The sequence below is a fragment of the Musa acuminata genome, chromosome BXJ1-4 (genome assembly GCF_036884655.1).
Source record: "Musa acuminata AAA Group cultivar baxijiao chromosome BXJ1-4, Cavendish_Baxijiao_AAA, whole genome shotgun sequence".
NCBI classification, from domain to species: Eukaryota; Viridiplantae; Streptophyta; class Magnoliopsida; order Zingiberales; family Musaceae; genus Musa; species Musa acuminata.
This window is the reverse complement of record NC_088330.1, coordinates 34,843,426-34,869,494: the sequence shown is the minus strand read 5'-3', so window position 1 is coordinate 34,869,494 and position 26,069 is coordinate 34,843,426. Positions and strand designations below refer to the sequence as shown.

Genomic DNA, 26,069 nt, shown 5'->3' with positions numbered 1-26,069 from the left:
CTTAATTTTATTCACTTTCGATATAGGATTAATTAGAGTATTATAATTTGGTCAGTCAAAAGTATGATGCCCTCGTCAAAGACTTAGTATAGCTCAAATCAAACGTTAGTATAGTGCATATGAGATATAGCCCAATGGTTGTTCAAAATCATGACGAGTCATCTGACTCCACTAGTAACCTTTTTATACTCGAGTCTCCTTATTATGCCCAAATACTAGGTCAAATATGATACTATAAAAAATATAGTATCATGAATTTTTTTTATAGGATCATAATAATCTTTCCACAAATACATCCAAAGCCAAATAAATAAACATCATTTTCTTACATAACTTATAAATATTTATTATATAGTGATGTTAATTCAAAAATAAATTTAATTGATTCTGTCTAGCGATAAAGGAATATTTGCTCTTCGTTGGAATGTAGTATAGTACTATTGGAGGCTACTATGAAAATTAAAAACAAAAAAATTTCAACAACATTAAGTATGAACCCTATAAGTCAATTATAAAATGAATACATGACTAAAAATCAATCATCTTACTAACATATATTAAATACTCAAAAGAGTATTCTCTCAATAATAAAAAGGCTTTATCTTATGGGATGAGTTTGTGTTCTTTCAATAATAGATAGAGATAAACTTATATCGCACTCTCAATAATGGATGAAATAATTCCCCTCACCTACTAAAGTGTGAACATATTCCTCTAAACAACGGATAAAAGAATCATCTAACTACCACGTGTAATGGACTGTTAATTCTCGAAAAGAATTGTTATTGATACTTTTGATAGGAAAATAATATCATCTCATACTAGTCATGATACATCAAGATGAAATAGTATATTAACAAATTTATTTCAAACATCATTATTGTCATATGATATTAATTAGTCCTTAATTGATTTAAACCATAATTTAATCAGTATAATTAAACTTAATTTAACTAAAACCTAGTTGAATCGATTTCTAATCCTTATTTAATTGGTTTGAAATCACCATATACTAGTATAATTTTGATCTTTAATTTAGATTAAAAATAAGTCAAACGAATTCGGAATCACCCTGAATCAATTAATCAAATCTAGTATGGTTGAATCAATATTTAAGCCTAAATCAAATAAAATAAGAGCAATAGACTAGACTACATAACACTAAGCTAAGTCGGGCCAACTTATGTGTATCACACATGACTATATATGCACCACACCAGGCTGAGTTAGCCTATAACCCCTGGATTGGTCATGTGCACTACATATGATTGCCCATGTTGAGCTGGGTTGAACTAGTCTACGGGTTAAGGCTTGACCTGCTGGTTGAGCCTGGGACATGGGTTGTAGCTTGACTTACGATTAGGCCTAGCTTATGGGTTGTGACCTATTGATTTCATCCTAAATCCTAATCAATTCCCTCAATTTCGATTCACGATATTATAAAATTATAATCAAGCATCTATTTATTAGTAATAAATCATTAAAATATAATAAATAGTAATATATTAAAAAAATAAAGTAAATAAAGATAAAATAATATTCTTAATTAAGTATTATATAAATATAATAAAAATCACATATCATGTGTTTAAGATAAAAATTTGAAAAATCCATATGGTATCAATAATTTTAACATATTTTAATCCAAAAATAAAATTACAATCATTTAAAGGAAAGGAATAAAAGAAAATTTTTTATTTTTCAAGAAAGATGAGTGCATACCTCTTCTTAGTAGGATACAACTTTTTATTTCTCTCGCTTAACTTGGTGAGGAATGAAAAAGAGGAATCCCAGTGAGCCATATATATATATATATATATATATATATATATATATTAATTTTTATATTTATTTAATATTTAATATTTATTTAATTTACTAATAAAAATGATATCATCCTACTTGGAATATCGAATAGTTATTTCTTATATTTCATTAGCAAAAAAATACTATGACTAAATTAAAAATTTGATTACAATAGGAAGGGAAACATAATTGGCTTATTAGTGAAGAAAGACAAATGAATAACATATTTATATTTTTTTTGTCATACATGGTATGTATCGAGATGAGGGTTAGTATAAAAAATACGGTTGGCTAAAATATCATACAAAATACTTCGAGTATGGCAACCTAAGTGTATGTATACAAGTGCTCATCCATCATTCTTTTTATATAATATAAATGATAATTATGTATAATGAAAAACTGGAATATACTCATGTAATATGATATGTTAGTGGAGTTACGATCAATACTTCAACATCGTATGATCGACATCTTAATGTTATATACGTAGATGTTTTGATATTATATGATTAACATAAGATTATCAGCTAGACTACAATGATAAGATCGAACAAATAAGTGTTCTCATAACTTTGATCTAACGCACTACTAATATGATTGGGTTTGAGATAAATATATAATTCCTTCATAATTAATGTTGATCAAATGAATAATAAATCAGAAAATCTATTACAGAAGGGCTTTTGAAAAATAATGATTCAGAATATCCATTAAACAAAAGACTTTGTTAAGTACATTGAATCATGCACTTAAATATCATCTAAATCCTATGATCCCCAACTAGTATAGGTATATACATTTCTTAAAAATGCTCCTAATAATTTTATAGGATTCGACACCCTCGAACAAGAAAATCCAATCTATTATCATATATATATATATATATATATATATTTATTTATTCACTTTGTCGGATTAATGGATTAGGATAGATAAGAAAATCCGATCCATTATCATCCCCGCTAATAATACTCCGACAACCGACCTGCCCACCTTCTCTCCGCCACTTCGAGCGAGCCGTTGAACGCGGCAACAAAAATCCCGCTCGGGAGACGAAGCCGTCGCCCTCGTTCCGTCCTCCCTTTGAAGTCGCGACGAAGAACTGCTCCACATCGAGATCCATCGGAGAATCGAGGCGAACGAGGAGGAGCCGGTGGATCAAGCGATCAGGAAACGCTCGGCGTTGAGATCCGGTCGTGGATCGAGGACGGCGGGTCCGGGAGGGTGAGAGGTTGGAGAGATCAGGGATCGATTCTTCTTCTTGCCCCTCCTCTCTCCTTTGCGGTTGGATCCGATGGCTTCGGCGTCGTCGAGGATCTTCGAGTACTTCGTGGTGTGCGGGATCGGGCCGGAGATCCGGACCCTGGAGGGGAACAAGGGGTTCCAGGGGATGGAGGTCATGTACATGCCCTCCCTCCTTGACCAGTACCCTCCTTCCAACCATTCCCTCTACCCTCCCCCGCCCCCGCAGCTCCCCACCGTATGTTTCATCTCCTTCTCTCTTTCCCCATCTCTCTGCTAGTCATTTTCTTTTGATTCAGGTTCTCTTCTTTTAATCTTTTAAACCTACCCAATTTGAGTTGTAAGTGGGCCTATTTTGTTGTCCTCATCTAAAATGGGAAAGGAACATATGTAAGTTCAAACAAGGCCTAGATCCGTAAATGTCAATCTTACCGAACACAACCTTTCTGCTTAATTCGAGTTATTCACTTGGTTGGTTGTTTTCGGATGCTTAGTTGGAATATACTTGTGTTCGACACATTTCTTGATAATTGAGAAAGCACATCAACATTTTCTGAACTCTGAACAAGGTATACTAGATAAAGACTTACTAGAAGACAATTATTTCCTTTATTCTGATGGTGAATGCTACTATTGCAGTGCGTTCTACCTGCAGGGGTGGAATTCTATTCTTCAGGGTTTAACTCGGATGATGTAACAACATACCCTCGTAGTTATCCGATTGTTCTAACAGGTATTGATGATCTTCTGCTTAATTTCAAATGGTTTACCAGGATTATTTTTTCAGCTTTTATTTTGATGTCCGTAACATAAAAAACCATAGATGTTGAGCAACTCAGAAGCTACAACCCTGTTCTTGTGAAAACTTGATCTAACTGCATTACTTGAAAATTAGTGTCATTCAACATTGATGCTGCTCTTCTGAGTTGTCCTGACATTGAGCAACTCAGAAGCAACAATAAGATTTTGTCTGGAATATTTGTGGTTGGCTACTTGGTTCATTTCTTGCAATTTAGGTCACATATTCATTGTTCTTATTATTTCTAACCAAGTTTTCTCTGGGTGTCTTTTTCTAGTTTGGTACCTCTAATCTAAATAGTCACCTGTCTTAAGTGCACTTATATGTTCATTTGTACATGTCAAAATTTTCTTAGACAATTTTGCCCTATTTTGTTCTAAGATCGTGTTATCTTTAACTTTTTGAAGCATTTGATAATTTCTCACGGTTTCATTTAATGCTACATCAGAAACACATCCATCCATTTTGTCATTCTCATCTATCTTATTCTTACTTTCTGATAGGCATTGTTATATGTAGATTTATCATTTAATTTGTTGTTGACCTTATAACACATGAACTCAAGGTATTATATGGCTTTTTTAGCCATTATGTATGGGCAATTAAGGGAGTAGAGAAATCACAATGAGTGCAATGATCCTTGTTTGTGTTTGGCAAAATGAACCTGGAGCTATTTGTGGTCGTCTTGAGCTTGATAGTCTAGTTTGTGTTATTCATGTACACCTAGCTATTTTTATACCCCTATCTAGAGTTGGCTGGAAGAGGACCTAAAGGAAGGTCGTTTGAGAAAACAATGACGATGAATACTGGCAAACGACGGGGGTTTATAATGGGATCTTAGAGAATAATGGAAGAGTATAACAATGCAAATGAGAATAAGAGTTTCTTACATAAGCTATGATGAATATTCGACGTTTACATCATAATCTATAAGCTTGTAGTAGAAAAATATATATTTATTATATTCACAAATTTGATTGAAGTGACAAAATATATAACGTTACAAATATTTTTTTGTATATTTTAACTTAAATTAATTATAGAAGCTATGATGAAATCTTGACCTTTATATCAAAGTCTGATAGCTAGTAGGAGAAAATTATATGTCTATTAGATCTGCATTTACAATTTGTGGTAAACAAATATAATTATCACATTATATTTTTTAAATTCAAGCCTTTATTGAGGGGAATACGATTGAACCAAGACCCATGGGTTAAACTTGTTATGGGAACAAAAAACAATTTTTTTTGAGTTTGGATCAATGTGATTGTGAAGAAGAGGCAAGCTCGAGTCAAGAGCTTGGGTTTCAATTATTCATGAACATGAATTAATTTGACAGCCTTAAGAACAATATTTTTTTGATCTCCACTATTTATGTACCTAGAAATAAGCATTAGTACCTTTTAAAATATATGTAATTTTAGAATTTTCAATCGGACTATTTCAAATATGGAATTATTTCAATGAAACTAACAAGAGAAAGTGGTCTTTTAGGCTAGGGTATCACGCTGATGTAGGTTAAATAGCTCTGATGTCAAATCTCATATACGACAGATTTGTGGCAAACAAAGAAAATATTTATTTATTTGTAAGAAAAGAAGAAAGGAACGAGAGAGGAAGAAAAATATAATGATAGGAAAAAATAATAAAAAATATGATAACTATCAAACTCAGTCTATCTCAAGAGGAAACTCCTGTGGATAATTGTTTCACATCTCTGCACGTCCCACACATGGATGGATAAGATTCTCACCGTTGGGTATTAGAAATGTGGCTTTACACCACTTACATATGATGTGGGAAAATAACTCATTCTTCATTCATTGATTTATTCCATATATCAATTACAATCTTTCCCCTCTTTTTGTAGGCTCCAAGTACAAGAAAAAAAAAAGGAAAATTGAGAACTGAGGAAAGATTACATCACATCAAAGTATTTATCATCTATTTCTTTCTTTCTCTGAAGAAGATAAATTTCATATTTGATTCTGGGAACAATATTCTTTTCGATGATGTGTCTGATTGATAGATTTTCATCTTTTTGTGGTATTAAATCAAGATCAATCTTATGTGAATGAAATTTTCAATTATATTCAAGGCTCATCTCCTTCCAATTTATTTAGAATTTTCATTGAAGCTATGATTGTCCCTTTCCTTTCGTTCAACTTTCTTTTTTAATTTTCTTCAGCACTCTTGGAAACTAATATAAGATTGTACTAGATGTTGCCAAACTACCTCAAATTATCCGGCAACTTATGAAACAGTTGTCAGTTTCTCAGTTGCAAATGATCTTGGTAGCTATGTGATCTGCTAGTTTCATTGAGTATTCTGAATCAGTTGCTCAATGATAAAAAATGACATAATTGTGGTTGTATAACATGTTTATTAACTAATAGCCTGTAGGATTTTTTGGCAGGGGTTGAACTTCCAATCCCACGAGACTCTAGGCAAAAATCATTGATGATGTTGCCGAAATCTGAGTTTATATGTTGGGTTGGTAATACTTCATGATCAAGTGCATATATCCTGTAGGACAAAGCAATATTTGAAAAGAAAATTGGGAGACAAAAGAAGAGATTGTTTGCTTTCTTCTTGTTAAACCTTATTTATCTTCGGTCCCAAGCCCAAAAGGAGAAGAATTGCTCTATGTAGTTGAATACTTTTCAAATCCTAATGAACCAGATAAAATTTTATTTTCTTTGATATCCTCTATATAGTAACTAATAGTTGCTATTATGACATTATTTGAAGTCCATAAAATTTGTGGCAAATTTAGCAATCGTTCATCAGAAAGGCCATCTTTAGCAAATAATGTCACTATTTGGAATTTGACTTGTATCCTCAGAATTGTTTGCACAAGGTGTACAAGTTGTTTGAACTTGTTAGACGCATTGCTTAGGATCGTTTATTATGTGATTCTTGCTATTGCAGTTTTCCTCCATCTGCCTGGTGTTTTTTTTTCTAAAATTGTATGAGGACATTTTTATTATTCTTTTGGTATGTGTTGATATAAAATTTTATCTGCAGAGGGAGATGGGTCAAAAATTTATGTAGCGTGCATTGCATTTCGTGACCCAGTTTGTGAAGATATTATTGAAGCATATCAGATACCAGCAAATTCCTTTGCTGATAAATGCATTTGTGTTGTATCTCGTTCACCCAGTTTTCAAGTTCTCAAGGATGCACTGGAAGAGTTGTTCATTCTCTGCTTTTCTCCTGCTGGCAGCAGGTAATACATTTTATGTAAATCGTCTGTCTTCTTCTTGGAGTTACTATTGATCAATCAGCATTGTGCTTAAATTGTGCCTATGTTACATTACTTTTTATCATGTGGTGAACATGATTTTGCATATGCCAGTATATCAACGTGTACCATCCAATATCGCTGAGGAAAGAACAGTAAAAGATTGTACACCAAATGGAACTGAACTTATGATTCCATTACTGGTGTTTGATTGACTGATACTTATCAGTTGGAGCGTTATTTTAAATCATGATTTTACACTTTTACTCTTGTGACTCTTCATTATAAAGCTTATGAGACTGAACTTGCAGCACAAAAATAAACTCTCTTTTCTCATTCACTTATTGTCAAGTTCCAATTTGCGGTCCTCACTTTATTATGAGGGGCAAGCATTTTTATTACAAACATCCTTAATTTTTTCATCCTTGTCCATCTTTTTACCAAGTCCTGGCACACCCTCTTGTTTGGATCTAGGTTTTTTTGGGTCATTAAGGTTAGATTAGATCTTAGTTGAGGCCTGGTTGACAAATCTCGGGTTCAGATTTGTTCCCTATCATAGTTTTTCATTTTTGAGTTAATTTTAGTTAGTTTCAGAATAATTCAGAATCAATAAGTTTGAGGCCTTTTTAAGTCTACAAAAGAGTATTAGTAAGATAGGAAAGAATAAATAATTGTTCATTTTCTTATTAGTTAGCTTAAGAGTCACTTAACCAAGGTTCTGAAAATTTTTTTGTGGTCAAATATACATTTGATCTTTGGACCATATCACATACAGTGTTTGATAACAATAGCAGTATGTGAATATCTATGTGGTGGTATAAACAGCCGTATTTGACCTCATAGGGTTGCATAGTGGCTGATGATTTAATATTTTAAATGTTGTTGGGATTTTATATTTCTACCAAATCTTTTCGGAAGTTTGTCTTTGATGTCATATTTGGGACTACTGATAGCTTGTGCAGTCATAGTGTTAAATAGTCTGTCACAATCTTATGGTTATCTGTAAGTCTTTCAATTCTATATGGAAGTCCCAAATCCGGTAAGGTAGTTATAATAAAGGTAGATATATTGAAAGCAGTGGAGGATGAGAGATGTAGAAAGGGAACACCATGGCAAGAAACTGTGTGAAACAAACTCAAAATAAAGAACCTGGATAACCACGGCCACATGCCTTTAGATCTAATTGGCCAATGGTTAATTTCATTGATCAAGTAATCCTAATACAGCATCAAAAAGACTAAACTTAATCTCCATAGTAGGTAAATAGCTTAAGAAATTAAATAGGTGGACTGTATATCAAGATGAAAGAGACTTGTCTTCACAGTTTATCCTATCACTTGCACTTTTCCTTGTCTCGTTATATCTTATCACAAATATGGAAAAGCTGGTATTTTTTAGATCGTTCTGTTTAAAATTGGTACCTAGTTGATGTGACAGGTTACCCCAGATTCCGGAAAACCAGTGAATGCAACATCTTTAAATACCAAGTATCATCTCTTGTATGCTGCTTCAATCTGATGAGGTTTGATTCCTGATATTGTTGCATGATCATATAGCCTTGACCAAACAGTAACTCTTGTAGTCGCCATTTATCTTGTCTGTTGCAGCCATAATACGATAAAAGTTTGGGTCCTCAGGACTCCAGTAGTTTGTGGCAGCTATCTTGTTCCTCAGCCCTTCAATACATAGGAATTATTAGCTGACAATCATTATGTGCATAGCAACTCTAGATATACTCAAATTTTACTTAAAGTTGATTTAATCAGAATCTAAACTTTGACTTTAGCAGGACTGATGAACTTAAGTATAACTCATTTCACTAGGACTCAGATCAACTAAACAAGTCTAGAATCTAGACTCTAGATTAAATGTATCTGGACTCCTACCAAAAGATGAACTGACAATCACTTCAAAAATTGTAGAAATAGAAAATTTTGTTTTGACTCAAAATCTAGATTTAATCTGATATAATTAGTAATTCAAATGATAAAAGACAAGCAAAACCTTTGGCTTCATATCACCTTCTTCAAGAACCTTTGTTTGACATACCATATTGTACTCATGGATTTTTGGCTAGATCTTAAGTCCTGGAGTGGTAATTGTTGCCTCTATACACAAATAGATTATTGATGCAGCTAGATGACACTTTTAGGGCCAAGAATTAAACCAAGAAATATGATTTCGCCCAGACCGGTCCTTACTGTTTGGTATTTACCGGTTTGGGCATAAACCAGAATGCAATTAATTTTTGGGCAGTCCAGTTTGGTTTATCATATTTTTAGAAAACTCTAGGTTATCTCACGAAGTGGTCATTCGAGAACTTCGCGAGTCACCTGCATGTTGCTGTTGATCAAATGTTGTGCGCCCACTGCCTGCACGCTGTTGCTTGCCATCCACCTCCAAACCAGTACTTCCTCTCCATCTCCTCTATCTCCACCTTCACCTCCACCTCCCCTCCTATCCTCCTCCTCCTCCTTTCTTCTTCTTCCTTTTCTTCTTCTTCTTCTTCTCCTCCTTCCTCTTGCAGCAAACTGGTATCATGGTACACTGCTAGCATACTGTGTATTGGTACACTGGCATGGACTGGACCCAGACCAGTCTGGCCATGGACAAGTATGGGTCTGGTACCCAAAATTGAGTTCCTTGAATCAAACTAATAATATCTTTTTAAAGTAAAGACTATGGCTCTCCATCCCTATGTTTGATCTGAAAAACCCTGCAAAATAGTTTTGACCTAATCTGATAAAGCCCTTCCACATCTCATTCTCTTGTTGGAACAAGTTGTTTCAAGCAAATTTACCATTGTTTCCGAAACTGAAATCTATACATGGAGTGAACCAGTTATGATCATAATATAAGTAACTTAAAGAGTAAAATAACACTTGCAAAGATAAAGCACACATACAAAATGCTGAGGTTATGATGTTGTGTTTTTACATTTACAAACATGTGTATATTTCTAGCATGGATTGCCATGGTATAGGGAAATTCTGATTTTTTTTTGGCACATCATGATTCTATGCCATGTCTTGACATCCACCTGTGCTAGTTGACATGCCTTTGTGCTGTCCGGCATAAGATAAATAATAGCTTTAGTCATATGTTGGTATCCAAAATGGGTCAACATTGCTTTTGCCAATATCTTTTTGGGCATGATATGCTTCAACTTATGCCCACACATGTTCATCGGTATGATAATTCTTGATATTCAGTATTTGAATTGGTATCCCATAATGGGTTGACATAGCATGTGCCAGCAAGTTTTTGGTATTTTATAGTTCAACATATGCATACACATGCCAATGGGCATGACAATCCTAATTTTCATTATTTGATTTTGACATGTTTTGGAGCCTTAGTAAGTAACTGTGCCGTGTATATGGTTTTTGCTTCTAATAGAAATAATTGTGGATACTTTCAAGTTCTACATAACAATTTGAAGTGTCTATGATTGATAAATAAAGCCTTTTCGTGTTCTAACTTGAATGTTTTACAATTTCAGTAAGCCATTATGGGATGTAATAGCCTATATGGTGTCAAATGTTCCTTTACCTACACCTGGAAAAGATCGAGTACTATTTGCTATTGAAAATTGCCTTCTTTCTGTAGAGGCTCCACCAAAGGAAGGACTACCTCATGCAGATGTATGAGTTCATTTTGCTCTCTATAATTTAAAAATTTTCTTTTTGGTTGTTCTCTGAATTTATTGTGTGTGGATATTGTTCAACATCTGGTTTGGAGTAAATGTTGACTTTACCTGTTTAACGGTGTGCAGATTTCGTTTCAACCCCTGGTGCAGTGCCTTGATGTTGATAACTTGATTCGGTTCTTTACTGCAGTGTTGCTTGAAAGAAGAATTTTACTCCGAGCAAATAAGTCATAATCTGACTTGTGTGTCCTTATATTATTTCAATTGTACTTTTCTAGTTTTAAGTGGATTATACATTGTTTCAAAAATTGAGGCTTTAGTTTTCAGATAGTGCAACAATAACCTGAATCTGTAAATTCTTTTCAAACATTCTCAGTAATACCTAAGATAGATTTCATTACCAGACTAGGAACTCTAGCATATGAGATTTGTTTGTGATACTGTGCAACTTATTTGGTCAACAAATGATATGCTTCTACTTTGACTGTGCATCTCTTATGAGTTTGGATGATCTGATGCTTCTGGTAGCCTGGTGACCTTGTGCATGAGGTTCGATTGCCTTTGGTTGGGTGCCTGAATTATTGGCATGACCCTATGGGGATATAGTGGCCCCACTGACTAGAACACCCAATGGAGCCTAGAACACAGTCACAAGATGGTCTGTGTCACAGTTCTTGACTCATTTTTTATGTGATTTTATGTGGTCAACTGTCTTTTTGACCAGTTTTGTGAACTTTGAAGAAACAAAACTAATATTAATAGTCTTTCATTCTCTCTATGTAGACATGAGTATCTTAGCACAGAAGAGTTACCTAATTTTTCATAAGTATGTTCAGCTTGAACATAATGTGATAAATAAAGCAAAGATATATCTGGATTAAGAGAGAAAGTTGAGAGTTAGAAGGCAATGGGGAAAAATATAGGCAAATACGAGAGATGAAAATTGATGCAATCAACCACTCAAGGAAGTCTTTTCATTATTATGTATTCCCTATGACCTGCCTTTCTTATTATGTAGCCCTCTTTTGTTAAGGATTGGATTGTGCATCTGTAATATTGAGGACTTGAAATTTGGAAACAGATCAATCAAATTTGATTTTCCAATATATTTACAATTATCCCCATATCTCCAAGATACTAACATAACCAACCTCTTACCATTGCAACAATGGTGACGTCTAGTCGTCTACATTATCCTTGCAAATGGTTTTTTCATAATATTCATCATTAGCATGATCAATATGCAGTCTGGTCTCTTCTTTTCCTTCATGTTCTTTCAACCATTTTTGGTACAACCAAATTGAAATAAAAGCCATCAAGGGAGCACAATGTTGCTGATCTTGATATGTTAGTTCTTGGTTGTTAAAGGATTATATCAAGCTAGTAGATTCTTAAAAACCCTGATGTCATACATTTACCAGTTGCCTTTAGTACATAGTCATCATTGGTATGAAAGTGTGCTGAAAGCGTATCCCCGTTCTGTTTTGCAGGTATTCACTGTTAACTCTAGTGTCAGAGGCAATATGTCATTTAATATATCCTTTCAGATGGCAGGTGAGACATCACATGATCTTCTCGAATTTGTCTATTTTTAAGAACAAAACATTTTGCTTGTTTGTGACAAAAGTTAAGTGGAATATCCTTTTTCCAATTAAGCATAGAACAATGTCATGTATATTTTTCTTCTAATAATCTGACTGTTCTTTTTTGACAACTTCTTCACTTCTAACTTTTCTCATATATTTTTTTTCTTATGTAGCATGTCTACATTCCATTACTTTTCTTTAGTGGGGTAGATTACATTGATGCCCCTACACCATATATGATGGGACTTCACTCAGGTGTTGACACGTCTCTTCTGACAATGGATGGTGTAAGTTTGATATAGTCCAATATTTTCCTTTCAGTCAGAAACTTGTGGTTTTGTAAACTTGTATTCTTTGTATTACTTTGATTCTCTATGTAAATGCTCATCATTATAGCATATTCTATTTGAGAATTCATGAGACTTCTGTGCGCCTAATCCTCACACTTTAGGTTTTCAGTACTGGATAATGTTGGGTCTTATAATTTGGTCAGCATCTAGAGAAGATTTGTGAAATTTGAAGAATTTGTCAATCAAAGTTTTCTAAGCAAGCTAAAGAAAGCATCTTATGCAACATTGTGAAGTCCAAGTATAACTTATTAGATAATTGTGTATATGAGTTCACTGTTGGTAGTCCAAAATCAATAATATAGGAATTAGTAGGACTTAATAATTTATTTTTTGCAATCTGGAGATTTTAATGCAACAACTCAAGAATATGCATAATCCTAGGATCTTGGACAATAATTGGTATATCAGTTTTTCTGAAAGGAAAGAATTCATGGTTGCAAAATAATATATGAATGTCTTGATTCTGTATCTGATTCTCTATATAATATACTATAGCAGTTCAAAACCACTTGGGACAAACATTAGTATAATGTGGGAAGATATTTAATTTTTGTTTCTTTCTTCAATTGTTCTTGTAATTGACATTTTTATTTGAAAATCAACCATCATGGCAACTATCCAGTATCCACCTCTCAGTGTCGCAGAAATCTATGATCCCTGTCCATCATTGTTGCCACTATACGCATCACTATCATCATTCCAGACCTTGTTCAGGATCAAAGGTAGAAGAATTCTTGTTGTCCCTGAACTCTTGCTCATCAATGATTGCTGGTAGGTCATTTGGTTGCAACGAGCTGATCTTGACCATCATTGTTGCCACTATATGCATCACTATCATCATTCCAGACCTTGTTCAGGATCAAAGGTAGAAGAATTCTTGTTGTCCCTGAACTCTTGCTCATCAATGATTGCTGGTAGGTCATTTGGTTGCAACGAGCTGATCTTGACCATCATTGTTGCCACTATATGCATCACTATCATCATTCCAGACCTTGTTCAGGATCAAAGGTAGAAGAATTCTTGTTGTCCCTGAACTCTTGCTCATCAATGATTGCTAGTAGGTCATTTGGTTGCAACGAGCTGACCTTGACCTCACTCTTGGCCTTTAATGAAATGAACCTATCTCAGCCATATCCATGTAGATTTGACCTAGATTTGCACAGGTTTGGGGCTATGAGATAGTTTTTTCAGCCAAATCCATGTAGATTTGTAATTTCTTGTCCTATAACAGGTTTGGGGCTAGATCCACAAGGATCCATCCTTCATCCTCACAAATCTAGGCTGGATCTTGCAGATGAAGGCTAGACATCATAAATCCAACCTAGATATCCATGTGGATTTAGGCCTCGTACTCGTGGATTTAACCTAGATAGGCAAGGATATACTATGGAATCTAAATTCACATGAGTACATGCAACAAAGAACCTGGATGATCAATTTTTGGATGGGGTAGGAGATCTTCATATGTACTGCGTTTCATTTCCAATGAAGTAAAAAAAGAGGAATGATAGGGGTTGCAGTTTTTGATCTATGTGAGGAAGTGTAGGCCCAATATCAGGATGTGGTCAGGTTTCAGGTAGTCAGTCCTTCATGATTTGTGGCACAGCATATCAGAGTTAGTCATTTGGCTATCGTGATAAGGCAAAAGGTTGTTCATCAGCATTAGTTGGTCCTTTGGAAGCAATCCATGAGCAACAATGACAGTTGGGTGACAAGATGTCTCCTCCTTTAGAATTTACACTTTGTGAGGTCTGTGGAGATGATAGTAATGTGGACAATGCATTTACCAAAGATGGTCAAAGCCAAGGAGCATGAATTGAGAAATAATATTTTATTTATATCACCTAAGATGAACATAACGGCACAAATGGATTCACGTGGTTTGTTTATGGCTGTAATGATAAAGGCCAAAGGGAGGCAGTTGATGATACCTCGAATCTGATAGATGTTCATCATATCCATAGCCTTCCTACCAGCATGGATCTCATGGCCAACAATTTCATGGTGATGGTTATTTTTTTAGAGTCAAATGCATGGTACAGTTTGCAACATGAGTATATTGACTATAATCATAGCTCCACTGAACAACATCCTGCTGAGCCATTCTCGTTGCAGTGATTCTTGCCTCAGGTGCCTCCTACCAAAAGAATGATGATGAGGCCACAACTGCTATTGTGTTATTGCATCACTGATCCTGTTCTAATATTAGGTACTTGGGAATAGTTGCACATATAATTCTTCACAATTACAATCTTGATCTATAATTGATCACATTGAGGATCACGGCCCACCTCCAGTGTACTCAAAGCGATCATTTTGGTGGTTGTAGGTTAATTGAATTTTAGATTCAATATATAATGTTTAGGATTCTTGAAGACATGTTTTCTCTAAATACAATTTGTAATCCAGATCTAAAACATGTTTTGATCATTATTCATTGATTTCTAGTCAAAATGTATCTATATTTACTGAATAGTAACTTAAATGGGTAAAATTTATTGAAAAAGAAATCCTAAACCTGGGCTGTCCGAACCTGTGTTGACAGTTTTGGTGTGCTATGTGTTGGTACACCAGTATGTATGAGAACTGCATCATTGTGAGAAGGGACCAGTAACGGATCCTAAATCTTGGTCTGGACATGTTCAAAGGAGATTTAGAAATGCATGGGTTGGTTGAAGACAATTTGGATCGATGGTGCATGGTGAGGTCAAGGATGACCTAAAAAATCTTCATTAGAAATACCCAAAAGTTGACTTTGATGGGTGTTAAATTGACAAAAGATATTGCTGTTAATTGACCTCATTGATGGGAAAGAATCAATATGGCCAATCCCAAATTGTTGAGATTCATGGTTTATTTCCTTGGCCAATAGGTGGTCATCTAGATTCATGGCAGATTGCTCTTCTGAGCGTTGAGTTATAACTGCATCATACCAACCTATTTTGTTGAAGCTAACTGTATAATTTCAGAGTTCGTGGAGTATCAACAATAAAATTAACTGATGAGTAATTGGGGAAAGAACTGTTTGTTTTATTTGGTATTGATGTTTAATGACTCCATTACCAGCAATTTGTTATCATTTAACTAGTTGGGTAGGCCAGAGTCCTAATCTTTTTATAGTAGTAAGAAATCTGCAATCTCATTCGAGTCTTAACTAATAACTACTGTCTATTTTTCTGAAATTGACATTTATATTTTATCTATAAGTTTATTCATCACATTCACTTAAATGTCCTTATTTCTTTCATGCTTTAATAAGGATAAACAATTGCATTTCTATATAGTCTTTCTTACTCTATCATTTTCTGTGATTCATAGCCACTATGCCTTTCCTCCCTAGGAGTTCATGCCTATCTTACTCTTTTCTATGTTTTTCACCTTCAGGTAGTAGTTGTGGATCTTGAGTACAATCGCATTACCACATCAGAAGAAATACCTTCCATACCAGAGCCTGAGCTAAATTTCTTACGTGGTGAGATATTAAAGCTGCTTCACCCAAATGTTATATGGATAGATCACCTGAAGATCAATTTTGGCAGCATGTCTGAGCAATACGTTAGATGTGGCAACAAACCCTGGGGGGATGAGCATGATTTCCAACTTAGGTGATTGCATATTGCTTATAATAATGCATTTTCTGGACACATATGTTAGCACCATTTAATTCTATAATTCTCAACATGTTGCCATCTTAAATTTGTAAGTCTGACATGTCTGCCTTTTGCCAATTACATTAGTCAGTTTACTTCTTGCCATGTACCCTGATAAGAACAATATGCTTATTTGCTTTTAGTCATTTGCATAAAATAACTTGGAGTAGCTTTATAGCTAAAGGAAGAAGATCAGTTGTTGAAAATGATTGATGCAATTTATTTAGAGGCAAGGGAAATTGTTTTGCATATTTAGCTATCTATCACTTGTCTGATTTCGTAGTTTCCAGATAATTTTAGCTTTCAGGTTGAAGTATCTACCTCCATTAATTGCTCTGATATATGGGATCTGAGAATTGATTGGACATATCATATAAGTTTATATGTGATAAATTGTGGGATCATATATATGGTTCTTTTACTGCTTTATAGGAAAAATGAACTTGTGGTTTGCTTAGTGACAACTGGTAATCAAGGAATATACGTTCTAAAATGCATAACAGAAATTACAACTTAAGCTGAAAGGAAAAAATATGACTTTATTTATGTTTACAATCTTTTAATGCTTCACAAAAATGATATCAGTGCTAATGGTTCATCATATATATCATTAGAAGGTCAACTTTCACATAGAGAAGAATCCTTTTGATATAGGTATGTGGGATTCATCCATAACATAGTGGCATATTATAACGGTTAGATTTTAATCAGATATCTAAGGCATATTTAAGAAATATCTAATGGTCACTGAGAGATGCATGATGCCTATGGATATGATTGAAGCATTTTTTAGTATAACAGAAGGACCAGGTTGTTGCTTTCAGGTGTTCATAATGTAGATTTGCACGTGCTCTGATGTAAAACATTTGAGATGATATGTCATATGAGAGAAATATTAGAAACAAGAAATTATCAAAAATTTAATAAAGAACATAAATTAGGAGTGTCATTGTTTTAATAAAATAATAAAAAGCTGTATCAAGTGTAAAATTGACTAAGGCATGTGCCCAACTGCATGTCAATTATAAAGTTCTATAACTCTGTGTTTTTGGCTCTTTTTCTTGTGTCTAGAATAAGAAACTTTTTTCTAGTTTTTAGAGGACATATTTCCTTTACTAATGTTAAACTCTCTGTTTGGCTGGTTTATGATTCTCTCTAATAATAATTTTGCAGATTGATATTTTTAAGGTTTTTGGCATTGCTCCTGAGTGGTTACCGTAACTTTATTGTAAGTTCCTCTGTATATTTTTTTGTGGGTGCATCTTTACGGATATTCTCAGACCCTGGTGTCCACTTTCTCTCTAAGGAACCAACGACAAATGTCTTCAATTCTCAAGCATTTCTGAAGAAACGTTCACGTGCAACTGGTGAACCTACCGAGTCTATGTTGATGGTATTATTCTAGTCATTTTGTACCATTATGGTTTTTGTAGTAGTAGACTGTAGTAACACTTCATTATTATCAGTTAGTTTCTAGTTTAAACAAATGTTGCATTTTTTTTGCCTTTATTGCCAGCATATTGTTTTGAGACCAGTTTTATGTGAAATTTGGTGATGCGGTAATCAAGAAGTACCCTTCATGTTATTACTGGATAATGATATTTTATTGTAGAGGCTTTGCTTTTCTGATCATTGAATATTGTGTGTTCAGCTAATGCGAAAAATGAGTTTCAGTTTCTGAAGTTGACTACTATGGGATGCAACATTGTCATAGAGTCACGAGTCTTACTCCTCACTGGGCAAACATGTATCATGGCACCTTCATCGAGATTCTCTGTCCTGCTATAGTGTTATTCTTTCTGCTATGTTTGCAACCATACTATTCTGTGATGTGTATGAGTAAATGACTATTTATGTATGAAAATGAACACACTTCATTTTTTCTCTTAAAATAATCTAGTGACATTACCTTTGGATACTGAAGTTTTGTTAAATTTGATGCATTTGCTTCACTTGTCGCATGCATTACTCATGGATATTCAGGTAACTGAAAGTCTGAAGTATCTTCTTTTGTGTGGGAAATGGCCTAACTGCAAATGATTAAAAAATTTTGAGTGAGAAAGCTTATATATACACTTTAGTTAACATATCACCCCGTTCATGTAATCTTCCACCTTTGATCTCTTCTTTGATGTTGAGAAGTGATGCTGAAGCCATTAGGTACTTGGCGGAAGGCTAATGTAATCGTTTGCCTTTGCTTGGAGTGTAGTGTGTAATTTGGTGAGGATGACATATTTGGTTATCCAGTTGAAACGTTGAAGAAGTTAAGAGGATCAAAATAAGAAAATGCTTATCAATGGGTTTTAGATAGAGATATGCTATCAAGCCAATAAATTTAACGGCCAAGCTATCTCAGTTTGGAATTAATACTGATTGTTGGCAACTTGGCTGGATTGTTGTGGTATTAGTATCATACGATGTTTTGGTACAGTCTGCTACAGAGTGATTTTTAATCAGACTAGTTTTTATCCTTAAAACCCTTATTTTTTTTTATTTTTTATTTTTCCTTATCAATGATTTAATATATATTTCGAAGACCTATCATGAACCATAAGAAACACATGCATATGGTCTTCTAGAGATGCATGAAAGTAACACATGATATATGATGCATGCATACTCTTACGTCGAGTTGTATATGCCAGAAACTCGTAAATGCACAGAATGAATCAATATACAAGCCATACCTTCATTAATGGGGCAGATAGTACCTCCAAAACGAATTGTATTGCCTGGGGAAGCGAGTCTAGATATGCAATATCACATGTTTAAAGTCTTGAAGCTCAATATTATAATTTGAAGAACCCATGACTGGTATTACTCTCACAGCATTCGACTTTGATAACCTGCATGCCATTTATTAACTATATGTTTGAGAGCTTAGTAATATCCTGGAGGTAGTAAGTCTTGTAGTTTGTTTATCGATGTTTCTTGTTCAGCTATTTTTGGACCACCGTAAGATAGGTCATTATGTTTCAATCCTGAATTAAAATTTCTTTGTGATCATTAAGTTCCAATCCCACATTAGAATTTCATTATATTCTCTAGACCACTTTGAATGATGGGTCCATGCCATTTTCAAGGGATCCATCTTATGTGGAAGAGTCTGGAGACTAGGATCAACATCTGCTCTATGCTTCCCCTTTGTATTATGTTAAAGAAACTTTCTTTGCCTGCCAGCAACATGCTGGTAACTGAACATTACAAATTTTGTTCAGATGAATTGTATTGCTTTTTTGGATAATCAATAAGTACCATTTCTTTTCAGAGGAGAATATTATGCATGGTGTTACATACTCTTCTTTTACACATTGTGTGCATGACTAAGTTGTGACATATTTCATTATGAATTCTTCTTTTAAGTAATTTTAAAATTCCCTAATTAATTATTGTTGTTTGATTCTATTCATTTCTGAATGACTATCATATCTGTCTGATGTTCATTTTAACTTTTTTGTTCCTTATCAGATAACTCAATTTTTAGAATCTCAAGGTTTCATGGACTATTTGGAAAGATGTATCATGTCAGAAGAAAGCAGCAATAATCTACTTGACAAATTACAAGATGCAACTGGAAGGGGTCAAAATCCGACAACCATTTTTCCATCACAATCGGTAGAGCCTGAGATCATTACTGTAGCAGAACCTGATGTTGGAGATGCAGGTATTATTTTTGTTTCTTGTGAAAACTTTTAACAATATTGGGTACATCATTTTGTTGTTTGAAGACAGGTTAATTTCATATTAGCTCTTTGTTAATGTCTAATTGTTTTAGAAACTCCTGCTAGGGTGGTGAAAATTCAACTTTATACCTATTCACCATGAAATTCAGTTATATGTCTGTCACTCAGAACCAGGATCTAGGCACTGTTATAAGCAGTTTCCTTCAACGGTTAGAACAGAAGAGCAGGAAGAAAAGCGTCGGTCAATTCTGGCACTAGCAAGTGGTGCCCATTCTGGAAGGCAAAATCCTAGGTATAAAGTAATTCTAATATTTTGTGTATATATAAAAATTAATTTTACAAAATAATGTTCTCCCAGTTACCATCCAGAATTTAGGAAGAGATGTTGTAAAAAGCTCTTGTTGGAAAGTGACACTATCTTCTTTTGGCACTCAACTTTCTCATTTCGTGTTGCCAGTTCTCCTATGTTAGCCAATGGTGATTCGAAAGCAGAAAGCCTAAGTTCGATGGAGAGAGCGGTAAGTTCTTTGGAACCATCATTTGTCGGGGAGTCTCTGGAGATTTGGCATATTTGATTTTGGTTGTTACATGTAGGCTGAGAGGGAGCGGATGGTTTTGGATATCAAAGTGAAGTTGCAGGTGACTTCTTGGTCATATCACATATACTCCATCTGCTTTTCTAGATTTATTTGAGATATTCAATTATTCATTAATCAAAATTATATGTATGTCCAACTAAAGTTTATTTTAGCAAGGACATAGCTTAATCTGAGCTCAATAGGTATGGTGGATTTGATAGGATTCGTGTGGGATTGGAGCAAGCTTGGGGTTAAACAAGAAAGTATAGGGTGGCTTGGATAGGATTTATGTTGGGTTGGACCAATCTTGGGATTAAAAAGAAAAGTATCTGGGTTTAAGGTGTTGGACTACCTGACTGGGTTCTTATGATATGTCAGTCACTGATATACTTTGGAGTTTGAATCCCAGAATCTTTTACTCAATATCTTTTGTTGTTCCAGGTGACTTCTTGGTCATATCACATATACTCCATCTGCTTTTCTAGATTTATTTGAGATATTCATTAATCAAAATTATATGTATGTCCAACTAAAGTTTATTTTAGCAAGGACACAGCTTAATCTGAGCTTAATAGGTATGGTGGATTTCATAGGATTCATGTGGGATTGGAGCAAGCTTGGGGTTAAACAAGAAAGTATAGGGTGGCTTGGATAGGATTTACGTTGGGTTGGACCAAGCTTGGGATTAAAAAGAAAAGTATCTGGGTTTAAGGTGTTGGACTACTCGACTGGGTTCTTATGATATGTCAGTCATTGATATACTTTGGAGTTTGAATCCCAGAATCTTTTCCTCAATATCTTTTCTTGTTCCATTTGTTTACTATCTCGCTTCTTAACCTTTCTTCTTTCTCTTGTTTCCATCTGGTTCTTGTAGAATTTTTTTTGTCATTTTAATTTAATATAGTCCTGTCTATGACTTTGTGTGTTTTAGTGCTCAATTTATAATCTATATTGCAACTTGCACAGCTAGAACAGTTCAGTCTTAAATTCGCCTTGGACATCTGAATTTTGGGTTAAAAAAACGAGGTTCAGAATCTTCATTTTCTGATCCAGGCAACTTATCCTAATTCTTTAAGCTGTACTTATATAATCACCTTGTCTATTTCTCTATTATCACATGCTGTAATTCTTCTTCTATTTTGTGTTCCTTTCTCTCATTCTCTCACAAAATTTCTTTCCCCCCTTCAAACACTGTCATGTATTTATTATATGCTTAACCCATGTACTAAATGTGTGTACTTCGTAATTAAGGAAAGAATCAAAGAACAACCATAACATACTTTAACATACATCAATTGCATTATTGATGATAACATTTGTTGTTCTTTTATTTTAGGATTGTTGTGTACATTCTACAATCTATATTAATTTACTGATCAAGCATGCTGTCTTTGGGCTACTCTTATTGCACTTTTGAGTAGTTTCCTCTAATTTGAATTCACATGATATACTCTAGCTATAATACTTTCTTGATCAGAGATTATGGTCGCGTCTTCTAACGCTTGGGGCAACTGAGGATCCTCTTTCATCATTTGAATACGGCACCATTCTTGGTATTAAAATGCTGCTCTAGATGATTTTTTTATTCTGATAAAGAGGTGTAGTTATCTAGTCTCCTCATCATGTTTCAAACTTGTTTTCGACTCTACAGCTCTAATTGAGTCTGATGCTGAGGGGATTGGAGGCAGTGGGTTTGTTGAATGCATAAGGGAACATATTATTTTGGTAAATTTTGCATGAGACCACAAACATTGACCTGCTTTACTACAGTAATCTTTCATTTTTGCATTGTCTACTAAATCAGTTCTCTTTCTTAGGGTTGGCAATGCCGTTTAACTGATGAACAGTTTATTGCAGTGAAGGAACTGGTGAGTTGATCATATTTTTTGACTGCAATTGCTACTGCTTGTTTGCCTTCTTTTTCAAGGAGGAGGTGTCCTTGGTCACGAAAGAATGGCAGGAGGCTTCATTTGTCATTGGATCTAGTATTCTGCTGCTTGATCCTATTCTGGTCGTCTGCTTCAGTCTCAATGCATCTTTTATTGCTCTGAAGTCAAAGGATTATTTGTTTCTTGGATAAGGGCAGGGCAGAAGAATGTTGGGTACTTGGATGTCATGGTGTTATAGGCAACTCAGCTGATGGTTCTTAACCTAATAATTTAGCAGTTTTGTTTCGAAAGTTACTTCATAGATTAGGGGATTTAGCAGTCAAACAACCTTTCTGATGAAGATGATTGTTCATGTATTAAAATCTACACAAATATACTTTGTGGTAAACTACTTAATGGAAACAGGTTTGTGTTATTGTTGCAAAGTTTGAACTATAATGGTTCTTCAAATTAATGTGTCGAAATACATCTTGGTACGTTGCCTTTATTTTCTTTAAGCCAAACATTAGTGTGGCCTGATGCAATCTAATACATAAGAAACTTTAAAAGTAAAAATTTCATAATAGACTAGTGTGTGTTGTGTGTGTGTGCGTGTGCGTATGTTATGCTAGATTATCAGAACCTTCAATATTTAGTTCTGTTAAAGTGATCATTCTTTTATGTCCAGTCACTTCTGTTTAATGATTACAGGTTTGAATAGTATTCATAAGCTTGAGCTATAATGTTTCTCCAAATCAACATGTCAAAATATGTCTTGGTGCTTTGCCTTTTGTGTGGTTTGATGCAATCTAATATATAAGGCTATAAGCAACTCTAAAAGTAAAAAACTCATAACAGACTAGTGTGTGGTTGTGTGTGTGTACGTGTCTGCTAGGTCATCAGAACCTTTTGATATTTGGTTCTGTTAAAGTGATCATTCTTTTATGCCAAGTCAGGCAAGTAAAGAGTTGATAATTTATGAGGAGGTTAGTTTAGATTGAGCTTCATTATATGCTTGTTAGATTTCAATTGCTTCACATCTATTTCATGGTCATTTGAAGAATTTTTTTACATGAAAAATGCTTTTGTTGAAATAATTGTGCAGCTCAAAACAGCAATAAACCGTGCTTCCTCTCGCAATGACATTGCTACCATCAGAGATGCTCTTGAAGTATCTGCTGAAATGTACAGAAAGGACTCCAACAATGTTCCAGATTATGTTCAACGCCATCTTCTATCTCTGTCCATTTGGGATGAGCTACGGTATGTGTTTTATGAAGCATTGCTTGAGATACTTGGATGAAGATTTGTTAACGAACAATTCTTATTGGTAGATAGAGAGGATGTGCTAGGGCAAATGAAACCTTATTTGGTCAGTGATTTAAAAATAAAATTTTTTGATTAGGTACTTTAAGGTAATTAGTAATATATATGATAGGGCCAAGGTTTGCAATACCACCCATTATGGTATGGTTCGGTAGATAGTGACGGTATATATTGGTCCAACAATCTATCGGTACACAGACTAAGGTGACGGGGTAGTGCACCCAGTACAGGACATATACTGCTCAGAACCACCAGGTACAGGGCATGGCAGTATACGTCCGGCAGTTTCTTTTTTTTTTTTTTTTCAGTTTTCTTAGGTTCTTTTGAAACTCGATATGTATCAGCTTATCAAGACTTGGCATGTACTGCCAGACTGGGACTCAGTACATCAGTACAGACCGGTGTGGTACCAGTCCGAGCACTCACCGGTACACTACTATTACATGAAATTGTGAACCTTTGATAGATCATCTATTAGTTGGGCAAATTCTTATCATGATGAGGTTGCACCATGGATTACCCTGAAAGACATGGAGAATGAAATTTCATCATGCATGTTATTTTTTAAGCACATTGTCACCACAATGCAATGTAAACAAAAAAGGGAGAATTTTATGTTATTTTATTGGAGATGAACTTTAATAGCAATAAATTTTAAAAAGTAAACTTACATTTCCTTGGCCTGATCATTGTGAAGGAGATGAAATAGTTCTAAGTGATGAAAAAAAAAAAGAATAAGAATCTGATAGTTCAAGTAGAGGTGCAAATTGTGTTTTACAACCATGGAGATACCTTTTATGAAAAATTCTAACACTATAGGTTTCTGCTATGTTTTATTTGCTTGTACCACTGAGCATTTCATTCTCAACATATTGGTGCCATTGGGATGATGATTCTAAGATTAATGGGTATAAAAGAAACACAATCAGGATTCCATCGTGGTGTTAATGTGTTATAGTAGTTGTATTTTCTTAATTAATCATTCAGTTGATTTACAATTTTTGATGTCAAGAGTTAATGCTTGATCTTTGATGGTACTATTTTGGCAAGGGCATAAAATATGAATATGGAGGATTTATTTGTAAATAAGCTTGAAAAGTTTGTAAACACTGCAGATTTTTAGAATCATACTTCTGCTCCCCTTTGGATAATAATGCTTCACTCCTCCATGTAGGAGTAGAGCTGCAGCCAGTGGAGCCTTTCTAAACCGTGTATCTGTTAGCACCTCATTGTTAGGTGGACTCTTCTCAGATTTTGGCCAAAGTTAAAATAACTTTCTAGCCATTTTTACCCTATGATCATCCAATAATTGTTATTTTATAATTGTTGGATGGTACACCTGACTCCTCATCTTCCTTTCTCCTATGGAGTCCTCCAATCTTCAGTTTAAATTGTGATCATCACAAATATTTTCTTAATACATAAAAGAATATTCTTGGTTAATTAGTTACACCCAAAACAGAATTAAGGCCAAGAGCCCATGGGTATTTTCTAGTTCTATTGTTCCAAAAGTGCTGAAGTGCCACTGATTCATGAAGAGTACTGTGCAAGATCTATCAAAGACCTGAAAATGGAAGAAAAGGTAAAAATAGATATTTGCAATTTAGCATAGTCATAATACTTGAAGGATTGTCCTGTATTTGGTAAATCTTCGAGGTTTGGAATGTAGCCTCATGGTGTGTGTGTGTGTATAAACGAATCAAACTCTGTCCATTTATAATTTGGTTTTTCCACTTAAGAAATCTCAAACATTTTCCTTTTTGTCATGTTTTGATGCTACTGTTCCCTTTCCCTCAGCGTTATAGTTTCAGTTTTGGATAGCTTGCTCATAAAATTTTTGCTATCTGCATGACAAAATTTGTTAACTATTGCCTTCTATAAATTGTATTATTAGCTTTCTCGTAAGGTTGTTGTAGTCTGCTTGTAATGAATGTTTATTAGTCATCTTCTTTTAAGAGTTATATTATTGTTAAAAGTTAAAACCAATATCATGTGATTACAACAATCGCTAAATTATTGAGGGAGAATCATTTAAGATGACACAATATGTGCTAAGAAAGTTTATAGACGTAGTACTTAGGAGATGTGAGATAATTAGTATTAGTGGTACGAGGAGAGGTAGAGGGTGACTTAAAGGTTAAGAGGACTTTACTAGAAAATGAAAACTATAAATAAAAATCTAAGTGCTCTTATTTAACTGATAATATTACTTTTCACAAGGCTCAATGGCAGCAAAAGATTTATGTAGCTGACCTTAAATAGATGGGACATTACGCCTTGTT

The 26,069-nt window shown here is 34.4% G+C and overlaps 1 protein-coding gene across 3 annotated transcripts in view; it reads left to right on the top strand.

The window, feature by feature from the left end:
• Positions 1-2,821: 2,821 nt before the first annotated feature.
• Positions 2,822-26,069, top strand: part of LOC135658153 (DENN domain and WD repeat-containing protein SCD1-like) — a 35,212-nt gene continuing 11,964 nt past the window's right edge. The window contains exons 1-18 of one of the 3 annotated variants that reach the window (XM_065176088.1): positions 2,822-3,289; positions 3,691-3,784; positions 6,881-7,082; positions 10,600-10,741; positions 10,873-10,973; positions 12,237-12,300; positions 12,506-12,619; positions 16,067-16,287; positions 17,506-17,560; positions 17,639-17,725; positions 19,801-19,996; positions 20,184-20,307; positions 20,473-20,533; positions 20,610-20,654; positions 22,071-22,146; positions 22,245-22,318; positions 22,411-22,461; positions 23,567-23,724. In XM_065176088.1, the coding sequence (XP_065032160.1) occupies positions 3,104-3,289; positions 3,691-3,784; positions 6,881-7,082; positions 10,600-10,741; positions 10,873-10,973; positions 12,237-12,300; positions 12,506-12,619; positions 16,067-16,287; positions 17,506-17,560; positions 17,639-17,725; positions 19,801-19,996; positions 20,184-20,307; positions 20,473-20,533; positions 20,610-20,654; positions 22,071-22,146; positions 22,245-22,318; positions 22,411-22,461; positions 23,567-23,724 (2,051 nt within the window). In that variant the 5' untranslated portion in view covers positions 2,822-3,103. The remainder of the gene's footprint in view (positions 3,290-3,690; positions 3,785-6,880; positions 7,083-10,599; positions 10,742-10,872; positions 10,974-12,236; positions 12,301-12,505; positions 12,620-16,066; positions 16,288-17,505; positions 17,561-17,638; positions 17,726-19,800; positions 19,997-20,183; positions 20,308-20,472; positions 20,534-20,609; positions 20,655-22,070; positions 22,147-22,244; positions 22,319-22,410; positions 22,462-23,566; positions 23,725-26,069) is intronic. The other 2 variants (XM_065176089.1, XM_065176090.1) reach the window with 2 other exon arrangements.